The sequence below is a fragment of the Oncorhynchus tshawytscha genome, linkage group LG15 (assembly GCF_018296145.1).
Source record: "Oncorhynchus tshawytscha isolate Ot180627B linkage group LG15, Otsh_v2.0, whole genome shotgun sequence".
NCBI lineage: Eukaryota > Metazoa > Chordata > Actinopteri > Salmoniformes > Salmonidae > Oncorhynchus > Oncorhynchus tshawytscha.
The window spans coordinates 21,715,474-21,738,760 of NC_056443.1; the positions used below are offsets into that span (position 1 = coordinate 21,715,474).

Below are 23,287 nucleotides of genomic sequence, written 5' to 3' on the forward strand. Positions count from 1 at the left end.
AATGCATAGCAGAAAGAGTTTAAAGTAGCAGAAAGAGTTTAAAGTAAGAGACAAAAAGAAAGAGAAAAAGGGAGAATGAGAAACAGAAAAGAGGGTTGTGGCCATCTATGCCCCCTAACAAAATACTTTGCTAACTAGGCTGAAGTTAGCATGTTCCCCGCAGCTAGCAAGGCCCATGTTATCAAATCCAGATGTTAGACAAGACGACATTAGCAAGGGCTATAGTTAGCACAGCTAATGTCAGCGCCTCCGTTATCTCTATGGACACTATACTCTACCATCCTATCGCTTAACAGGCTCCTGACACGATGGGGATGAAAAGACCTGCAACTGTCTTGAGATAATAGATGCTAACGTTTTATCTGATAATTGGATTGAGTAGGATAATAATGTCATACCTATATCTGAGCTGTGATCAGCAACACTATCCATTTACCACCTACCTAGCACAATGCTGAGGGATTTACCATCTACCTAGCACAATGCTATAATAATCTGACCAACCCAGGTAGAGGAGAATGGGGTATGTTGAGTGGTTGAGCTCATCTTACCCCTATTTTGAATGGCTATGTTCGAACATCCACAGGAGCCCATTTACACCACTCAGTGGTGTAAAGTACTTAAGTAAAAATACTACTTAAGTCGTTTTTTGGGGTATCTGTACTTTACTATTTATATTTTTGCAGACTTTTACTTCACTACATTCCTAAAGAAAATAATGTACTTGTTACTCCATACATTTTCTCTGACACCCAAAAGTACTCAAAAGTAATTACATTTTGACACTTATCAAGAGAACATCCCTGGTCATCCATACTGCCTCTGATCTGGCGGACTCACTAAACACAAATCCTTCGTTTGTAAATTATGTCTGAGTGTGTGCCTCTGACTATCCGCCAATACATCAGAATGCATGCATTCCACAACACATCACTTCATTCCAAGTGGTATGGTAATGTAGATTTTAGAACAGAGCACCTGTCTTTACCTGCAACAAGTGCCAAGTGTTTGTCTTTGTGTGTTAAATACATATTGTCCAGTGCCAGAGACAGTATTCCCGGTGAAGGGTGACTGTCTTTTTGTAAAGTATGTGGGCGGGTTGGTATGTGATATAGAATACTGCAATCTTGGATGAGAGGTATGGGCAGAGAGAGATAGAGATTTTGAGGGAGAGAGAGGGAGAGAGATAGGGAGAAATCTGTCAGTTACATGAGCTTAAAGCAATGAGCTTAAAGCGAATAGAAGCTATGCTGCCAACATCTCTCACAGTAAGACAGTAAGGCCAGCTAATTGGTATTTTAATCATCATCATCATCCTTATTATTCTTACACCTGCCACAACATAGTGCTACTTCAAACAAGCACAAATACTGAAACTTCTTCACTTCCTTAGTCAATGCTAAGTTGAAGTTCTTTGTAGAATGTCTACAATCAAAAAATGAGGCACTTGAGCAGATATATATTTCTATATATTTTGTTTTTATACTTTGTATATTCAGCCGTCATTAGATTAAATCCTTATTTTTGATTGGTTAATTGGGGTTCCATTTAAGCTGATGATCGAAAAATATCATTGGCTCCCAGTCAGCAGTCAGTCTTCATACTCTTCTCTGATTGGCTTAGAGTCCTCCCTTCTCAGGCTAAGTGCAACCAATAGGTTTTCAGAATATCATTGGCACGCATCCACATTGGTCATCACAACCAATAAACTGAAAGAAAAAAAATAAAAGGTTTTCCATCAGTCCTTCCAAAGTGCTTCAGAGGTGTGACCAGTGCAACCCGTCTTCCCATTGGCTGTCACACAAGGATGAGGAGGAGGAGCTTCAGGATCTCTTATTTATTTCCCATAATTCCAAGGCAAGGGCAAAGACATCAGCATTCTGAAAACAGAGAGGAAATGGCTGGGTTAGAAGACCAGTAAACAATAGCATATGATATGAAGATTAACCAAATATTACTACATTTATCTACTGACTACCACACATTATCACAAACATTGTTTTCAAATCTACAATAAGATATCTATGTCTGCTTATCCACATGGGAACATTGTGTTCCTTTAATTACATATACAGAGAAGTTCAACTGAGGGATGGAAGGGAGGCGAGTGAGACCGCACAGAGCGAGAGAGAAAGAGAGGAAAAGAGCGAAAACATTTTGGGGAAAGAGCGGAAAAAAAATAAGGGGAAAGAGAGGGCAACCACCACTGCAGGGTGTGTGTGTGTGTGTGTGCGCATGCACATATAGTTTTAGGTCAATTTACACTTTTCCTGTCATATTACACAACTAAAGCAAGTATGTCATTAAGAAAATGTCCTCATTATTGCAATAACATGGAACCATTGAGAGCTCCAAATACACACACACACAGATTTGTCTTTGTTATGGAACCTCTTGTACGATTGATAACGCCTTCGAGGGCCGTACTGACGAACTGACAGAGGATATTGATGCTACGGAGAGGAAAAGGACTGAAAATGTACACCATAACACAACTCTCATACGTCTTCCTCTCGATTGGTCGATGTCCCTTTATTAGGGGTACCTAGTGGTCACACATGACGAGTATGTACTGTAGGTCTATAATAATAACAAGAATCATGTAATTAACATCATCATTAAAGGCCAGTTTAATTTTGAGGAAACGTTGCGGGCGGGCTGCATGATGGAAACATCAAATCAACCAAAACAGTAATGACGAATGGTGACTGATTGAGAGAAAGGAGTCCTTTGTTCCTTTTCCTAAATTTCCCAGCCCTGCTCTCTAATTGTCGATGAAAAAAAGTGCCTCCTCTATATTTTTGGTGCCCCCACCGCCCCCTTCTTTCTCTTCCTGGTGCAGTGCTATATTTAGCGTCCCGGCACAGACGGTGCCAGCTAACAGCAGCAGCTAGTGTAGCTCAGCCTGAGAGAGCCACACAAACAATCAGCCCAATGGACCCAGGGAGACCGGAGGAGACAGGGCACGCATTGGTACACACACATTGGTGCAAAAGCGCTCACAGACAATTGTTTGTGTGGGCACACACACCCACACATTGGCACACCAACACAAACACATTGAGGACAGTGACCGGGTAAATATGGATGGCACATAAGAGCATACTAAACACACACACATTTTTAAAATCTATCCTCATGGGGACCAAACATGTATTTCCATTCAAAATCCTATTTCCCAAACTCGGACCTCAGGACTCCGACGGGGTGCACGTTTTGCCCTAATACTACACAGCTGATTCAAATTATTAAAGCTTGATGATTAGTTGATTATTTGAATCAGCTGTATAGTGCTAGGGCAAAAAACAAAATGAGCACCCCTCAGGGTCCAAAACAGAGTTTGGGAAACCCTGCCCTAACCCTAATTCTATCCTTCACCCTAATTGTAAACCTAACACCCTCCCACGCAAAAACACACCATTTCATTAGGCCGGGGTCAGTGAGACTATATATCTAAATGCGAACCGTGACACACACACTAACTACTGACATCAGTGCGGTCATACGCAACCAGAAAGGAAGCACTTCCTTTTCTAAACTACTTTATTATCTCTCTCTCTCACACACACACACACATATATCGATTTCAATCATTTCCTTGCGTCATTCTCCGTTCTGGGCTCTAATCGATGTGATGATGCCTCTGTGAGTACGCGTGACTGTCCCGCTCTGTAGGCTCTTTAACGCCGAGGTCAGATGGGGCTATGATCTCAGCCAATGTGTGGCCTATGAAATGTTCCCTCTCTATATCAGTCCCTATGTCAGTCGGTCTATGTGTCTATCTGGGGCAGTCAAAGTGATGGCTCACTGGATGAAGCAGTCAATGTGATGCGTGTGTGTCTGCCTGGGGCTGTCAATGTCCGGTTCTGTGACGGCTCACTTTAGTGGCTCATTAAGGATAAGGCACCCTCTGTGCCTTTAAGTAGATTCATTTGAGTGTATTTGTGTCACCCTAGCATCTGTCAGTCTGTGAGTCAGTCTCCGCGATGAGGTAAGATGAATATAAGATGCAATGCCTTGTTCTGTGTGTGACACACACTAGTCTGTTGATCAGAGTTGTGTCTGTCTGTCTGCGTCAGTTGTTGTCTGTCTGCGATGGGGTCACTGGACTTAGTTTAGTTGTGTCCCTCAATAGACTGACACTGGCTGAGCACATACTGCTACTGCGCAAGTGGGCACACATCTCTCTAACACACACACACACACACAAAATCGCATACACTCGCTCTCCCCTCTGACCCTTGCACCGTCAATCACTTCCATGCCCCAGGAGCCACAGCTGTCAAGTTATATAACATTCTGTTTAACCAAGAGCCAATCACCATAGGAAGGCCTCTGCCAAGCAAAGAGAGGGTGTTATGAAAGCCAGTAGGGAAGAGGGGATCAGTGCAAAGAGCAGAGGGAGAGAGATCGAGAGAGTAAGGCGATCTCTCTCTCTCTCTCTGTGTGCGTGTGACATCTGGGAGATGTATGTGCTGTGGATCACATTATCCGGTAATAGACGGATTTTGGCCCCAAAAAATAAATGAGAAGACGATAAATTAAAATTGCCACCGGCCAATTGCAAAACAATGCCTTTTAGCCTATTCATTGATAAAAATACCAGTCTATCTAAATACATTTGACCAGTCATGCTTCATTTGAATACTTTACTGGAATTAAATTGGCGTGTGTATTTTGTTAGTCATTATGATTCTTATTTATCACACACGCACAGCATACAGAGCCTAGTTTAAGCAAAACATCAGTCAGACAGCGCGAGAGTGGCTGCTACAGCTGCTATGGCAGCTGGAGTGAAATGTGCTTTATAAGCACAGCCATTGTGCAACAATTCTAAATGAAATCGCGAGTTAAAACATTTTGGTGGCCACAATTAAAAATCTATACTACTTCTATTTCTCAACTGGTAATTGAATGGCGAAAAGGAAGAGCGCTTCAAGTTCAACGGTGGGCAGGCTTCAGCGGGTCACACTTTACAGTGTGAGCTGGAAGCAGTATGCATTTTGAAAACATACACAGTACCAGTCAAAAGTTGGGAGACACCTACTCATTCAAAGTTTATTTTTAATTTTTTACTATTTTCTACATTGTAGAATAATAGTGAAGACATCCAAACTATGAAATAACACATATGGAATCATGTAGTAACCAAAAAAGTGTTAAACAAATACAAATATTTCAGAATCTTCCCAGTAGCCACCCTTTTTCTTGATGACAGCTTTGCACACTCATACCAGCTTCACCTGGAATGCTTTTCCAACAGTCTTGAAGGAGGTCCCACATATGCTGAGCACTTGTTGGCTGCTTGTCCTTCACTCTGCAGTCCAACTCATCCCAAACCTTCTCAGTTGTGTTGAGGTCGGGTGATTGTGGAAGCCAGGTCATCTGAAGCAGCACTCCATCACTCTCCTTCTTGGTCAATTAGCCCTTACACAGCCTGGAGGTGTGTTGGGTCATTGTCTTGTTGAAAAACAAATTATAGTCCCACTAAGCGCAAACCAGATGGGAAGGTCTATCGCTGCAGAATGCTGTGGTAGCCATGCTGTTATTTAAATATTTTTTACTTGTGTTTTTTTAATTGAATATCCGAAACATACATTACACTTGCAGTGAAGCCGCTCAACAACGACATCATACCAGTCATCCAACAGACTCCCATTCAGGGCAACACACAGAAGCATCCAGGGCATCCAGGGTCAATGCCCTGCTCATCCAGGGTCAATGCCCTGTTGACAGATCTGCCACCAGGCCAAAAAACGTGAACCCTCCAAGATCCCACCAAAGTTCCCCAATAGCTGTCCCTCAACCATTCTAGACCCCTCCAAGAAAAAGAAAAAAATACAATGCACCAGCAACCAAGAGAATGAACTGAAGAGAAAAAAGAAAAAGACAGAAAATATATATATATATATATATTTAATAAGTAAATATTTAAAACAAAGGACAACTAAAATCATAACAGCAATGCCAACTGTATATGTTTGTGTGCATGTCTGGCACTATTACATGGACAGTTGAAGTCAAATACATTTAACTCAGTTTTTCACAATTCATGACATTTAATCTTAGTAAAAAATTCCCTGTCTTAGGTCAGGTAGGATCACCACTTTATTTTAAAAATGTGAAATGTCAGAATAATAGTAGAGAAAATGATTTATTTCAGTTTTTATTTCTTTCATCACATTCCCAGTGGGTCAGACATTTATATACACTCAATTAGTATTTGGTAGCATTGCCTTTAAATTGTTTAACTTAGGTCAAATGTTTCAGGTAGCCTTCCACAAGCTTCCCACAGTAAGTTGGGTGAATTTTGGCCCATTCCTCCTGACAGAGCTGGTGTAATTGAGTCAGGATTGTAGGCATCCTTGCTCGCACATGCTTTTTCTATAGGATTGAGGTCAGGGCTTTGTGATGGCCACTCCAATACCTTGACTTTGTTGTCCTTAAGCCATTTTGCCACAACATTGGAGGTATGCTTGGGATCATTGACCATTTGGAAGACCCATTTGCAACCAAGCTTTAACTTCCTGACTGATGTCGAGATGTTGCTTCAATATATCCACATAATGTCATTTATTTTGTGAAGTGCACCAGTTCCTCCTGCAGCAAAGCACCCCCACGACATGATGCTGCCACCCCCGTGCTTTACGGTTGGGATGGTCTTCTTCACCTTGCAAGCCCCCCCTTTTTCCTCCAACCTTAACAATGGTCATTATGGCCAAACCGTTCTATTTTTGTTTCATCAGACCAGAGGACATTCCTCCAAAAAGTACAATCTTTGTCCACATGTGCAGTTGGCTGTGTGTAGTCTGGCTTTTTTATGGCAGTTTTGGAGCAGTGGCTGTGTGTAGTCTGGCTTTTTTTATGGCAGTTTTGCAGCAGTGGCTTCTTCCTTGCTCAGCGGCCTTTCAGGTTATGTCGCTATAGGACTCGTTTTACTGTGGATATAGATACTTTTGTACCGGTTTCTTCCAGCATCTTCACAAGGTCCTTTGCTGTTGTTCTGGGATTGATTTGCACTTTTCGCACCAAAGTACGTTCATTTCTAGGAGACAGAACACGTCTCCTTCCTGAGCAGTATGACGGCTGCGTGGTCCCATGGTGTTTATACCTGCGTTCTATTGTTTGTTCAGATAAACGTGGTACCTACAGGCGTTTGGAAAATGCCCCCAAGGATGAAGCAGACTTGATTTTTGCCAATTTCTTTAGATTTTCCCATGATGTCAAGCAAAGAGTTACTCAGTTTGAAGGTAGGCCTTGAAATACATCCACAGATACACCTCCAATTGACTCAAATTATGTCAATTAGCCTATCAGAAGCTTCTAAAGCCATGACATAATTTTCTGGAATTTTCCAAGCTGTTTAAAGGTACAGTCAACTTAGTGTTTGTAAACGTCTGACCCACTGGAACTGTGATACAGTGAATTATAAGTGAAATAATCTGTCTGTAAACAATTGTTGGAAAAATTACTTGTGTCATGCCCAAAGTAGATGTCCTAACCGACTTGCGCAAACTATAGTTTGTTAACAAGACATTTGTGGAGTGGTTGAAAAACTAGTTTTAAAGACTCCAACCTAACTGTATGTAAACTTCCGACTTCAACTGTATATTATACTGGAATAATTCAGTTAAATTATTTTGTCTTAGCTAAAAATAAGTTGTCTTCCAGTAAACTTTGATTAAATTTCCAATATCCCATCCTCATGGAAAATCTGAGTTATGTGAATGCCAATTAGATGATGATCCGATCGCATTCTGTCTCCTATTAAAACTTTTTTAAACCTTTGATGCAAGAGAGAAAGAGACAAGAAAGTAGTCAAGATGACTAGCTTGATTAAGTCTCCTCCATTTATATCTCACTAGGTCAGGGTTTATTGGTCTCCAAATATCCACCATTTCGAATGTGTCCATAATATGTGTGATTTTCTTAAGGGCACGGTGATGATAGTTTGTAGAGTGATTACCTTTACAGTCCATTGAGGTACTTAACACAATGTTATAATCTCCTACCATAATGATTTGATCATTTGTTGCCTGTAAATTCAATAAATTGGTATACATTTTTTTAGAAGAAGTATGGATCATCCTGATTTGGACCATATAGATAAATGCTGGTTAAGTGTGCCTTGAATTCTAAATAAATGACTGAAGATGTCACCAGCAAAGCACCCCCACACCATTACACCTCCTCCATGCTTCACGTTGGGAACCACACATGCGGAGATCATCCGTTTACCTACTCTGCGTCTCACAAAGCCACAGCGGTTGAACCAAAAATCTCAAATTTGGATTCATCAGACCAAAGGACAGATTTCCACTGGTCTAATGTCCATTGTTCATGTTTCTTGGCCCAAGCAAGTCTCTTCTTCTTTTTGGTGTCCTTTAGTAGTGGTTTCTTTACAGCAATTCGACAATGAAGGCCTGATTCACGTAGTCTCCTCTGAACAGTTGATGAGATGTGTCTGTTACTAGAACTCTGTGAAGCATTTATTAGGGCTGCAATCGGAGGTGCAGTCAACTCTAATGAACTTATCCTCTGCAGCAGAAGTAACTCTGGGTATTCCTTTCCTGTGGCGGTCCTCATGACAGCCAGTTTCACCATAGCGCTTGATGATTTTAAAGACTGCTCTTAAAGAAACTTTCAAAGTTCTTTACTTTTTCCAGATTGACCTCCATGTCTTAAATCAAGGGTTCTTAAACTTTTTCAGCCTGGGACCCAAATGAGAAATTGTGTTTTTCTGGGACCCAAGCTTAGGAAAATAAATAAATATCCTTATAAATATATATTAATGTTTATTTTCCCCTATTAAATACACTCTTACATATCTGTCTAGATTGGAACTGTTGCTGTTAACATACAATAAATCATTTTCATTCTGAACTGGAATAAACGGATTGATCACATCACACAGACGAATAACAAAACACACACACAGGCTTTTTGATAGGGTTGCACTAAGTAACAGTAAAGATGAAAAAATGATCAGGCCTACTGTACATCTTATTGTAGAAATGATTGTTGAATTAAAGTCTAGGTTGGAACTGTTGCCGTTAAAATACAATACATATTTTTTATTCTGAACTGGAATAAACTGAATGATCACATCTGTAGACCAGAAAACACACACAGTCCTAATGAGAACAGGTCTATTCTGGGCTCTGTTTTTGACAGTACAATATTGAGGTCATGCTCAGCCTTGAAACTGTTTCTGTACTTGTTCTTTAAGTATGTCAGAGTTAAGAACCCTGACTCGCATAGGTATGTGGTGCCAAACTGGACCAGAACATCTACTGCTTTCTCAGCCAGGCAGGAGACAGCTTCTTGCTGTAGATGAGCAACCCAGAACTGTGTGAGTGTGTTTGCCTCAAAAAGCATCTTGCTTCAATCAGTTTATTCCAGTTAAGAATAATAATTATTATTGTATTTTAACAGCAACAGTTCCAACCTAGACTCGTTTTCAACAATAATTTAAACTTCATCTGTACTGTTACTTAGGGTTGCACTATCAGTAGCTAGCTCTCTTTGGCGAATGTTAGCTATTAGCTGTGTACAAGGCCAGGGGATTGTTTGAAAGAGAAACTCACATCTACTACTACGAGTTAGTACGCCCTTATTACTGCTTATCATCACCTGTTATAAAATGACAACAATGCCTTGCTAGCTGACTTACTTTCCCACTATCGAAGCACTGTTTTCGGGAGCATTCTGCCTTGATCTGAAAGAACTCCCTGGGTTTACCATCATGCTGTGGATGTTTGGTCAGGATGTGTCGTTTTATTAATTTGTTCGGTTATGCGAGTCTCATTACTAAGCACTTCCACACACAAAACACATTGTGGGCGCTCCTCGTTCTAAGTTCGTATGAAAGAGAGAGAAACTCATCGCTGTATGTGCGTTTCATGACAATGCGGTCAGAACTTGTGGCTAGCATGAGTCCATTTGATGACAACAGTGAATGATGGCGAGTAGGAATGACAAGTCAGTGGCTGACAGCGCGTCATCTCCTGCCTGAACGACAGCGCTGCAGCGTGTGTCGCGGAGTGATCTTCAAGAAAACTGAAAGATCCGGTAAACCGCGAAGAACGCGGGCATCTCCCTCTCACACTCGCGCAGCTGCCAAACTGAGCAGAGACTGCTGCTTATTAATAAACAGGTAGCGCACTGAACAGAGCGCAGATGCACTTGGCCAGTAATTCATCTAACAATTATAAAATGTACACTGACACGTCACGACCCACCATTAACAGGTCCGCGACGACCAATACTTTAAGAAAGGCGGTCTTAAAGTAATGGACTGTTGTTTCTCTTTGCTCATTTCGAGCTGTTCTTGCCATAATATGGACTTGGTATTTTACCAAATAGGGCTATCTTCTGTATACCACCCCTACCTTGTCACAACACAACTGATTAGTTCAAACGCATTAAGGAAAGACATTCCACAAATGATTTTTTTTGTATATATGCCGACTGTTTAGTGCCAAAAATACAGGGTTAAATATACGCTCAAAAAACAACAACAAAAAACATTTAGGACAGACACTTCAGAAAAAAATTCCTTTAGATTTTTTGGGGGGGACTATCTGTTGTTCCATGTAGTGAACATGTTATTAAATATGTTTGTATGGGCTAATAGCTGTAAGGCCAAAACATATTTTCATCAAATATATATATATTTTTAATTCTTCAAGGGGTGTTAAAATTCAAAATAAAAGAGTAAAATGGTATGACTTAAACATAAAAAAAATCCATATACAGTGCATTCAAAAAGTATTCAGACCCCTTGACCTTTTCCACATTTTGTTATGTTTCAACCAATCTACACACAATTCTCCATAATAGCAAAGCGAAAACAGGTTATTAAATTGTTTGTATAAAATGTATAATGTATAAAAAAAAAACTAAACAGAAATACAGATATTTACATAAGTATTCAAACCCTTTGCAATGAGACTCAAAATTGAGCTCAGGTGCATCCAGTTCCCATTGATCATCCTTGGTGGTAAATTCAATTGATTGCACATGATTTGGAAAGGCACACACCTGTCTATATCAGGTCCCACAGTTGACAGTGCATGTCAGAGCAAAAAAACAAACAAGCCAAGAGACCAAAGGAATTGTTCGTAGAGCTCTGAGACAGGATTGTGTGGAGGCATAGATCTGGGGAAGGGTACAAAAACATTTCTGCAGGATTGTAGATCCACAAGAACACAGTCGCCTCCATCATTCTTCAATGGTAGAAGATTGGAATCACCAAGACTCTTCCTAGAGCTGGCCGCCTGGCCTAACTGAGCAATCCTGAGAGAAGGGCCTTGGTCAGGGAGGTGACCAAGAGCCCGATGGTCACTCTGACAGAGCTCCAGAGTTCCTCTGTAGAGATGGGAGAACCTTCAAGAAGGACAACCATCTCTGCAGCACTCCACCAATCAGGCCTTTATGGTAGAGTGGCAAGACGGAAGCCACTCCTCAGTAAAAGGCACATGACAGGCCACTTGGAGTTAAAGGACTCTCAGCCCATGACAAACAAGATTCTCTGGTCTGATGAAACCAAGATTGAACTCTGTGGCCTGAATGCCAAGCATCACGTCTGGAGGAAACCTGGCACCACCCCTACGGTGAAGCATGGTGGTGGCAGCATCATGCTGTGGGGATGTTTTTCAGCATCAGGGACTGCGAGACCAGTCAGGATCGAGGGAAAGATGAATGGAGCAAAGCACAGAGAGATCCTTGGTGAAAACCTGCTCAGTGTTCAGGACCTCAGAATGTGACGAAGGTTCACCTTCCAACAGGACAACAACGCTAAGCACACAGCCAATACAACACAGGAGTGGCTTCGGTACAAGTCTCTGAATGTCCTTGAGTGGCTCAGCCAGACCCTGGACTTGAACCTGATCTAACATATCTGGACAGACCTGAAAATATCTGTGCAGCGACACTCCCCATCCAACCTGGCAGAGCTTGAGAGGATCTGCAGAGAAGAATGGGAGAAACTCCCCAAATACAGGTGTGCAAAACTTGTAACGTCATACCCAAGAAGACTCAAGGCTGTAATCGCTGCCAAAGGTGCTTCAACAGTCAAGGGTCTGAATACGTATGTAAATGTGACATTTCAGTATTCTATTTTTTTTTTTTTTTTTGCAAAATTTCTAAAAACCTGTTTTCACTTTGTCTTTATGGGGTATTGTGTGTGGATCCATTTTAGAGTAAGACTAACCTAAGAAAATGTGGATAAAGTCAAGGGGTCTGAATACTTTCCGAATGCACTGTAGCTTAGTAGAACCCCCCTCCCCTCCCCTCCCCTGCTTAGACAGGGCCTGTTTTGTGCCAAAAATAAGCGGTTAAATACATGTACAAAAAATAAATAACAAATGCTTCCTAATCTTTCTTATATCTCTCAGATATAGGACAGACTCTTCAGAACAAACTTCCTTTTGATTTCTGTTGTTCAATGTAGTGAATCTGTGCCACTTTTGTTTGTTTTCGGACAATAATTTCCACCTCCAGGTTAGATGGACGTCATACTGTATTTGTAGGCCTTTCGTAGGCCTAATATATGGATCAGACGTCGTTTTTATTGATCTGTTTGTCAGTGTCAGCAGAGTAGGCTACCCTGTCATTTTTGTTATATTAAGAAAGACTCTGCTAATGTCTCCAGTCATATAAAGTGTAGTAGAATTGCATGAAATGCATTTATAAAAAAAAGGTAAACATTTTCCTGTGCAACGGAAGGAGAATGATTTTAGTCTATTTGATATAGCCTAGGCCTACTTTAAGCCACTATGTTCTGCATTGAACAGTCTTTTTTGCAAACAGTGATTGAGTTAAGCTATATTATTATCCTAAATTATGACTATCCAATCTAATCATCAACTTAGAAATAAGTTAGGCTATTTTGCATAAGTCTGCAAATGAGAGGATGCAAGGAATGCTTTATCATCTAGGTGCATTTTTTATGGTGAAAATTTGCTTTCCCAAGCTTGAAACTCATGCGCCGCCTATGTTAGAATAACTGCCCACATTTACTTTTCCTCAGCCAATGAGATGAGTAACAAAGAGCAAAATTCACTAGCCTACGTTAATCTACTATCCCCCATAGTAGAAGAGTTGACCTATTCTATTGGTCAGCTTGTTGTTCTGTGCGGAAAGAAATAGCCTATTCCAGACAGACTCTGGGACAGTTGTGGGATGACAGATAACCAATTCATACAACAAGTAGGCCTAGGCTACATCCCCCCCCAAAATTTAAATGGCAACAAGGCTCATGCAACAGATCAGAACGTTTAGCATAAAATGTTGATCAACTATTATTTCTTTACATTATAACCGCAGCAATGCACACAAGGCAGTAGGCTACGCGCGAATGTTCGTTCCATAATGCAAATTAGCTTTAGATAACTGTGTTGTAGGGCATGAGTTCAGGGCTCAAGTATGCTTTACATATTCCCTATGTTCAACAGTTTGGACATAAATCATACAGTGATTTAATTTATCCACAGAAATTGAAATTATAGGAGGGAACATTCTGCTAAATAATTATATATAACACCCACGCACACCGTACACCCCCACCCCCCCCCAACCAGCCCATTTGCTGACTCAGCCCCTCTTCCCCCCCTCTCTGTTCCGTCGCTCTACCAGTTCTGCCACTTTTCTGCCAAAGTGTTCTGAGAAAGCTCCAGAATAAACACTGTTCAGTTCAGAGAGGTGATTTACTACCATAAAGGAGAGGCAAGGCAGCACGGGCTCTAGCCCTCCGGCAACTCTGCTGTAGTTCTTCCTAATACCCTTCCCAGAAAAAGCTGTACTTCATTCACCCTTCTGAAGTAGAACACAAGACGATATAGCCTATACGCCTCCTCTGTTGCTAACATTCAACGCTATTCTGCACCGTTTAGGGGTGGAATCGCTCTATGTTGAGTAAATAAGGTTTTGGTTCTAGAGTCCAGACACTGATCTTGGGTCAGTTTTGTGTGTACTCGCAGAGTGGTTAAGGTTAGAGGTTAGGGGAGGGTAAAAAAAAAAAAAAAAAACTTGCATCTCAAAGGCTATTTCACATCCCCTGTTTCTTTGTTTCACTTGATATGCATTTTGCAAAGTCAGAGATTTTGGCTACTAGTCTAGAACCCCAAAAGGATTGCTTGACAAACGTTTAGGGAAATTTCGACAAAGAGAGAACAAAACTGCTGACCAAGCTTTATTATTAAGAAACATTGTCCCATGACTTAGGAGGGAGAAACGTGTGTGTGTCACTGTGTCCATGTCGCCAGTCCATACCCCCATCCTGAGATCTCCTGGTAAATTGTGTAATCATTAATAGAGCTGTAAGTGGTGTCCCATCAATCCAGTCCCCCTCACAGTCCGTCTTCCAAACCCTTCCCTCCTTCCTCCCCCTGAGGCGTTTAGAGTTACCATGTGTAACCTTAGTACCTTTATTCAGATAAGCGCGCTTCTGTGAAGCAGGACGCACGGGGACAGACTGTCTGTGTGTGTGTGTGAGAGTATCTAAGAGTAAGAGTTTGTGAGCGTGTATGTGGACGAGTGTGTGTGTGTGGGTGACAGCCACGCATGGCCCAACATGGCACCGCAAATATTTATGTATGAGCATGGGGAATGCTGGGCGATCCCGTAAGGTCCCTTCCCTCCTTCCCTTTTCACCACCAGTGGAAAAAGAAAGAGAAGCCAGAAAGAATCTTCTTCTTCTTTCCTAGACCCCTCACTATCCTCCCTCCCTCCATCTCTCTCTCATTCCATCACTCCCTCTCATGGACGTAGGTTGGTAGATTTACAGTGTGGGTTTTTGCTCTCCTCATCCTAATAAAATGTTATTTTTTGGAGTTCTGTGGTGAACAGATAACCTGGTCTGAACAGCATAGACAAGGCAGAGACTGAACACTGTATGGGGCTGTGTGTGTGTGTGTGTGTGTGTGTGTGTGTGTGTGTGTGTGTGTGTGTGTGTGCGTGTGTGTATGTGCTGAGGAGGTAGTGTTGCTGGTTAAATATATAATACATCAATTATATATATGGCATTTAGCAGATGCTTTTATCCAAAGTGACTTACAGTCAAGCGTTCAGAAATGTTTTACGTATGGGTGGAAATAGGTCTGAGAGTGTGCGTGCGTGTGTGTGTGTAAGGGAGAGCAGTAGGATCCAGTGGTCATGCTGGACAGCAGGGTAACAGAAGCTGTCTGTGGTGAAAGCTAGTCATAAAGCATGTCACTGCACCGCTGCTGTTTTTAACCATCCCAGGAGGTTATACCCCCAACACACACACACACACACACACACACGTTTCACAGACCACACACACACAAAACACACAACATTCTCCCTTTACAAAACACACACAATCTCAACCAACAACACTCAACAACACAAACACACAGTCATGCATAATGCAAATGTTACCACTCTGCCCGACTCCTGGGTGCACAGTCACCACAGTCACCACTACATATGTAAATTAGCCCTGACATGACGCACAGCAGTGGCGCTTGACGTGTGTTTTGGTTCGTAATATGATTTATATTAATTTGTACTCTAAAATCCTTTTCAATTTATCTGCAGTTGACCTCACTACGAAAACATGTGATCACTCCATGACCACACACACGCCTAACCCCGCCACTCCAGCCCACTAGGCTAGGTAAAGGAAAAATGTATATGAAATGAAAAAAAGAACGACAAAGCCAGGGAGGGCACGTGGGTTCCTGATCTGTCATCCCTCGCTCCACTCATTTGTTGACGTAAGCCAGCCCTCCACACACACACACACACACACACACACACACACACACACACACACACACACACACACACACACACACACACACACACACACAAGCCAGTGTTAATGGGGGGGTATAGTGCCCATTTCCTCCCCATCCCTGGAGTGTGAGTCAATCCTTTTATAAGGCCTAATGCACCGAAGATTAGGTTCTACATGCTTCGGTGGGGAGAACATTGTGTGATGGATGCTAATTACTGATGCTGGCTCACTGAGCATCACAAACCGAATGGGAAGGGATGGGAAGTTTTCAAAATGGTAGAGAGACAGATGTACATAATTGACAAACACATATTAAAGCAGTACACATACCAATAAAGATAGGCTTAAGCACCGCAGAGATGCAGACACAGAAGCACACAAATACACACTTTCAGTTACATACACACACTATCCTCTGTGGCATTTCCGTGACAACATATTGAGTCACACACAAAATACAGCCTCCACGGTGACACACTCCTCAGAGTGTCCATGACTTTTCTGCAGGAGACCTTTATTTCTGTTTCAGTGGCAGAAACCTTGAAGGTTAACGACCATTTCCAGGCAGCATAATGGGGGACAGAACAAACATCTTCACTCTCGCTGTCCATTACCTCTGCCTGCCCTCGCTGACACATTGGTGACATCATTCAACTATCTCTAGTTGGAGCACACATTGTTCTCCTCTCTACATGATTTAACCAGTCTTTGCCCTGAGGGGGGGGTCTCAGAGTGTGTGTGTGTGTGTGAGAGAGAGAATCAGTGTGTACGCCGAGATCTACACAAAGATAGGCCTGTGTGTGTGTATGTGCAGTCAGTGAGTCGTCCTCAAATCCAATATCACTAACCTGACCCTCCAACTCAGTCTAACACCACATCCCCTCTCTCTCACACCCTGGGTTGATCCTCTACATGCACTATAACCCCTGACCCCTACGTGCCCTTTACACTTCTATCTCTCCCACCGACCCATGAGACCCTCTGCCTCAGCATTGACCCCAGCCTGTGACACACACAAGTCTCCCCTCCCTGCGTGAGAACTTCTCATTATCATTAGCAGTGTTGTCAAATGCCCACCGGTGCTAAGCTCTTTACAGACAAATCCAGTGAGAGAGAGGCCGGGCTAGGGACGGTAACTCCTAGAACACTGGGGTTAGCAGCAGTACTGATGACAACAGTTACTCAACACCGGGAGAACAGGAGGAGTAAGCAAAGAAGGTGTTGCAAAACTGAAGGCGAAAAGGGAGCCGTCTTCATCGACTTGGCCAAGGCTTTCGACTCTGTCAATCACCGCATTCTTATCGGCAGACTCAATAGGCTTGGCTTCTCAAATGACTGCCTCGCCTGGTTCACCAACTACTTCTCAGAGTTCAGTGTGTCAAATCGGAGGGCCTGTTGTCCAGACCTCTGGTACTCTCTATGGGGGTGCCACAGGGTTCAATTCTCGGGCCGACTCTTTTCTCTGTATATATATCAATGATGTTGCTCTGGCTGCTGGTGATTCTCTGATCCACCTCTATGCAGACGACACCATTCTGTATACATCTGGCCCTTCTTTGGAAACTCTGCTAACAAACCTCCAAACGAGCTTCAACACCATACAACACTCTTTCCGTGGCCTCCAACTGCTTTTAAATGCTAGTAAAACTAAGTGCATGCTCTTCAACCGATTGCTGCACGCACCCTCCCGCCCGACTAGCATCACTACTCTGGACGGTTCTGACCTAGAATATGTGGACAACTACAAATACCTAGGTGTCTGGTTAGACTGTAAACTCTCCTTCCAGACTCACATTAAGCATCTCCAATCCAAAATTAAATCTAGAATCCGCTTCCTATTTCACAAACAAAGCCGCCTTCACTCATGCCGCCAAACATACCCTCGTAAAACTGACTATCCTACCGATCCTTGACTTTGGTGATGTTATTTACAAAATAGCCCCCAACGCTTTACACAGCAAACTGGTTGTAGTCTATCACAGTGCCATCCATTTTATCACCAAAGCCCCATATACTACCTGTCACGCCCTGGTCTTAGTATTTTGTGTTTTCTATATTTATTTGGTCAGGCCAGGGTGTGACATGGGTTTATTTTGTGTTGTGTTTATGTATGGGGTTTTTTCGTAGGTTTTGGGATTGTGGCTTAGTGGGGTGTTCTAGCAAAGTCTATGGTTGCCTGAGGCGGTTCTCAATCAGAGGCAGGTGATTCTCGTTGTCTCTGATTGGGAACCATATTTAGGCAGCCATATTCTTTGAGTGTTTCGTGGGTGATTGTTCCTGTCTCTGTGTTTGTTGTCACAAGATAGGCTTTCACGGTCCGTTTGTTGTTTTGTATATTTAAGTTATTTCATGTTTGTTCATTTTCATTAAAGAACATGAGTAACCACCACGCTGCATTTTGGTCCGCTTCTCTTTCAACAGACGAACGTCGTTACACTACCCACCACTGCGACCTGTATGCTCTCGTTGGCTGGTCCTCACTACATATCTGCAGCCAAACCCACTGGCTCCAGGTCGTCTATAAGTCTTTGCTAGGTAAAGCCCCGCCTTATCTCAGCTCACTGATCACCATAGCAACACCCACCCGTAGCACGCTCCCCAGCAGGTATATTGCACTGGTCATCCCCAAAGCCAACACTTCCTTTGGCCGCCTTTCCTTCCAGTTCTATGCTTCCAATGACTGGAAGCAGGAAGCTGGAATCTCATATCTCCCTCACTAACTTCAAGCATCAGATGTCAGAGCAGTTTACCGATCACTGTACCTGTAAACAGCCAATCTGTAAATAGCACACCGACTACCTCATCCCCACATTATTACTTACACTCTTGCTCTTTTGCACCCCAGTATCTCTACTTGCACATTCATCATCTGCACATCTATCACTCCAGTATTAATTTAAATTGTAATTATTTTAGCCACTAGGGCCTATTTATTGCCTACCTCCCTACTCTTCTAGATTTGCACACACTGTACATAGATTTTTCTATTGTGCTATTGACTGTATGTTTGTTTATGTGTAACTCTGTTGTTTTTGTCACACTGCTTTGCTTTATCTTGGCAAGGTCGCAGTTGTAAATGAGAATTTGTTCTCAACTGGCCTATAAAGGTGAAATAAAACAAATAAAAAGAGAGGAGATAAAGAGAAGGCAACGAGGAGAACGCATTCAACGGAGAAAGAGAAAGATTAGAGCAAGAGGAGAGGAGAGCAAGAGGAGAGGATGCAAAAGCAGAGAGAGTGGTAGAGAAGAGGGAGAGAATGCAAGAAAGCCGGAGCATAGATGAAACAAACAAACAAAATGCCAAAAACAAAGAGAGGGTGAAAAAGAAAGACAGGAAATGCCTGAAAGAGGGTGTGTCATTGAGAGTGTATAGAGAAGTGCTCCCATGGACTCAATGACCCCCTGAGCCTGTACTACGAGCACACACACACCACAGCGCACTTGCTCACACTCACACACACACACACACAAACACACACACACAGCAGACACACACACACACACAGCAGACAATCACTGCTCTGTACTACTGTAAAACTGTTCCACAAAGTTCCTGGCAGGCGGCCACAACCATCAAGGAACTATATACTGTACTAGTATACACACACACCCGGCGGAACTCCTTAATCCACAGAACATGATAAGAAGAAAATAAGAGAGAGGGAGGGAGAAAGAGGGAGAGTAAAAGTGGTGAGAGAGGAAGAGAAAAGGAGAGAGTGTGTGGGTGTACTGCCAAGAAAGTAGACTTGAGGCTGGCAGAGGACTTTGGGCATTAGGTGAGAGGCTTTTCGCCGATCTCTTTTTCCTGTGATTTGATTGGCTTCCAGATCAGTCTGAGCCTTTCTCATTGAGGAGCCCCAAACACGTGTGTGACTGTACTGTGTATATAAACACAGCAACCAGAGAGCGTATTACCATCCAACAACTTTGATTTGAGGAACACACACACTATTTCTCCCTCTTGTCTTGGGCATGGTCCGGTGCCCCATTGACTGGTTTGACTGCCAAGTGACATGTTGCCATAACACTGTGTGTGTGTGTTCCCCAGTGCATTTGAATAAAGCAGAAGAGCAGTCAAAACATGACTAGCCTACTGAGTCATTATACCTCCTCATTAGAATCAACCAGACTGGCAGACCGTGTGAGAACGTGTGTGTGTGTGTGTGTGTGTGTGTGTGTTTGTGTAGAGATTACATGAATTACATTTATATATTTGAAATATGTATTTAAATTATTTCTCAGTATTTTGACATTTGTATTACATTACACTGAACTACACACTTAGAAATTATTTTGTTACTACAGCTGTATTTTGTATTTTCTAAATACAAAAAAACTTTTCTATACCATTTTTTTTATATGAGGTCCACCATTTTGTGGCCCCCTTTCACCCTACATTGGTATCAGAAGTCTGATGGCACTGTGGTGTGATAAGTGTCTGCTAAATTAACTAAATATAAATGTTTGTGTAAAAATGGATAACTGCAAAGTATTCTGAGTATTATTCTAATGAGCTCCGCCCAGAAACAAGGTTTTGTATAGAAGAGATACAGCTTTTGTCAAAATTGACTTTTCGTAGCAGGTTTATGAAAAGTAGGTTAAGCTGTATCCCACCTAGACATGACCCCAAAACGAGGCCAATAATAATAATAGTATTAATAGTATTTATAATAGTATTAATTTTGGTATGTTCATTTCACATATATATATATTGGTCATTTAGCAGACACTTATCCAGAGTGACTTACAGTCAGTGCATTCAACTAGATCAGTGGATCCCAAACTTTTTATAGTCCCGTACCCCTTCAAACATTCAACCTCCAGCTGAGTATACCCTCTAGCACCTGGGTCAACGCACTCTCAAATGTTGGACCAGGGCACAAATAATAATATAACAATAATTTTGCTCTTTATTTAGCCATCTTACATATAAAACCTATTTGTTCATCGAAAATTGTGAATAACTCACCACAGGTTAATGAGAAGGGTGTGCTTGAAAGGATGCACATAACTCCGCAATGTTGGGTTATATTGGAGAGAGTCTCAGTCTTAAATCATTTTCCCACACAGTCTGTACTGCATTTAGTTTTCATGCTAGTGAGGGGCGAGAATCCACTCTCAGATAGGTATGTGGTTGCAAAGGGCATCAGTGTCTTAACAGTGCGATTTGCCAAGGGTAGGATACTCTGAGCGCAGTCCAATTCTGAAATCTGGCAGTGGCTTCTGATTAAATTACATTTTCACAGAACCGCTCGTTGCAATTTCGATGAGGCTCTCTTGTTCAGATATCGGCAAGTGGACTGGAGGCAGGGCATGAAAGGGATAACGAATCCAGTTGTTTGTGTCATCCGTTTCGGTAAAGTAGCTGATAATTTGTGCACCCAGCTCAATTAGGTGCTTTGCTATTTGACATTGTCCGTAAGCTTGAGTTCAATTGCACACAAAAAGAATCATACAATAACGCCGCACATTGAATATAGTTGCGGCGAGTTCCTGTAATCCTAGATTCAGATCATTCAGGTGAGAAAAAACATCACCCAGACAGGCCAGTCGTGTGAGAAATTTGTCATCATGCAAGCGGTCAGACAAGTGAAATGGTCCATAAAGAAAACGTTAAGCTCGTCTCTCAATTTAAAAAAAAAAACTTGTCAATACTTTGCCCCTTGATAACAAGCGCACTTCTGTATGTTGTAAAAGCGTTACATGATCGCTGCCCATATCATTGCATAATGCAGAAAATGCACGAGAGTTCAGGGGCCTTGCTTTACCAAAGTTGACTATTTTCACTGTAGTGTCCAAAACATCTTTCAAGCAGTCAGGTATTCAAATCAAAAAATGGAATCAAACTTTATTTGCTACATGCGTCTAATACAACAAGTGTAGACTTTACCGTGAAATGCTTACTTACAAGCCCTTAACCAACAGTGCAGTTCAAGAAGAAGAAAATATTTACCAAGTAGGCTAAAATAAAAAGTAGTAATAAAAAGTAACAATAACGAGGCTTTATACAGGGGGCACCGGTACCGAGTCAGTGTGCAGGGGTACAGGCTAGTTGAGGTAATCTGGACATGTTGGTGGGGGCGAAGAGACTATGCATAGGTAACAAACAAACAGCGAGTAGCAACAGTGAAGAAGAGGAGGGGGGGGTCAATGTAAATTGTCCAGTGGTGATTTTTATGAATTGGTCAGCAGTCTAATGGCTTTAGGGTAGAAACTGTTGAGGAGCCTGTTGGTCCTAGACTTGGCGCTCCAGTACCGCTTGCCGTGCAGTAGCAGAGAAAACCATCTATAAATTGGGTGACTGGAGTCTCTGACAATTTTATGGTCTTTCCTCTGACACCGCCTATTATATACAGTTGAAGTCGGAAGTTTACATACACTTAGGATGGAGTCATTAAAACTCGTTTTTCAACCACTCCACAAATTTCTTGTTAACAAACTATAGCAAGTCGGTTAGGACATCTACTTTGTGCATGACACAAGACATTTTTCAAACAATTGTTTACAGACAGATTATTTCACTGTATCACAATTCCAGTGGGTCAGAAGTTTACAAACACTAAGTTGACTGTGCCTTTAAACAGCTTGGAAAAATCCAGAAAATGATGTAATGGCTTTAGAAGCTTCTGATAGGCTAATTGACATACTTTGAGTCAATTGGAGGTGTACCTGTGGATGCATTTCAAGGCCTACCTTCAAAATCAGTGCCTCTTTGCTTGACATCATGGGAAAATCAAAAGAAATCAGCCAAGACCTCAGAAAATTGAAAACCTCCACAAGTCTGGTTCATCCTTGGGAGCAATTTCCTGAAGGTATCACGTTCATCTGTACAAACAATAGTACGCAAGTATAAATACCATGGGACCACGCAGCCTTCATACCGCTCAGGAAGGAGACGCGTTCTGTCTCCTGGAGATGAACGTACTTTTGTGCCAAAAAGTGCAAATCAATCCCAGAACAGCAGCAAAGGACCTTATGTAGATGCTGGAGGAAACAGGTACAAAAGCATCTACATCCACAGTAAAATGGGTCCTACAGTAAAACTTCTGACCCACTGGGAATGTGATGAAAGAAATAAAAGCTGAAATAAATAATTCTCTCTATTATTCTGACATTTCACATTCTTAAAATGAAGTGGTGATCCTAACTGACATATGACAGGCAATTTTTACTAGGATTAAATGTCAGGAATTGTAAAAAAAAAAAAAAAGAGTTTAAATGTATTTGGCTAAGGTGTATGTAAATTTCCGACTTCAACTGTAGGACCTGGATGACAGGAAGCTTGGCCCCAGTGATGTACTGTGCCATTCGCACTACCCTCTGTAGCACCTTACAGTCAGGATGCTCTCGATGGTGTAGCTGTAGATCCCTTTGAGGATCTGGGGGCCCATGCCAAATCTTTTCAGTCTCCTGAGGGGGAAAAGGTTTTGTCGTGCCCTCTTCACAACAGTCTTGCTATGTTTGGACCATGATAGTTTGTTGGTAATGTGGACACCAAGGAACTTGAAACTCTCAACCCGC

At 42.1% G+C, this 23,287-nt stretch overlaps 1 protein-coding gene across 1 annotated transcript in view; it reads right to left on the bottom strand.

Moving 5' to 3' along the window:
• Positions 1-758: 758 nt before the first annotated feature.
• LOC112233838 (insulin receptor substrate 1-B) overlaps positions 759-23,287 on the bottom strand; it is an 84,778-nt gene continuing 62,249 nt past the window's right edge. Inside the window, 1 exon segment of the mRNA XM_024401725.2 lies at positions 759-1,880. Coding sequence (XP_024257493.2) covers positions 1,873-1,880 — 8 coding nt within the window. The 3' untranslated portion in view covers positions 759-1,872.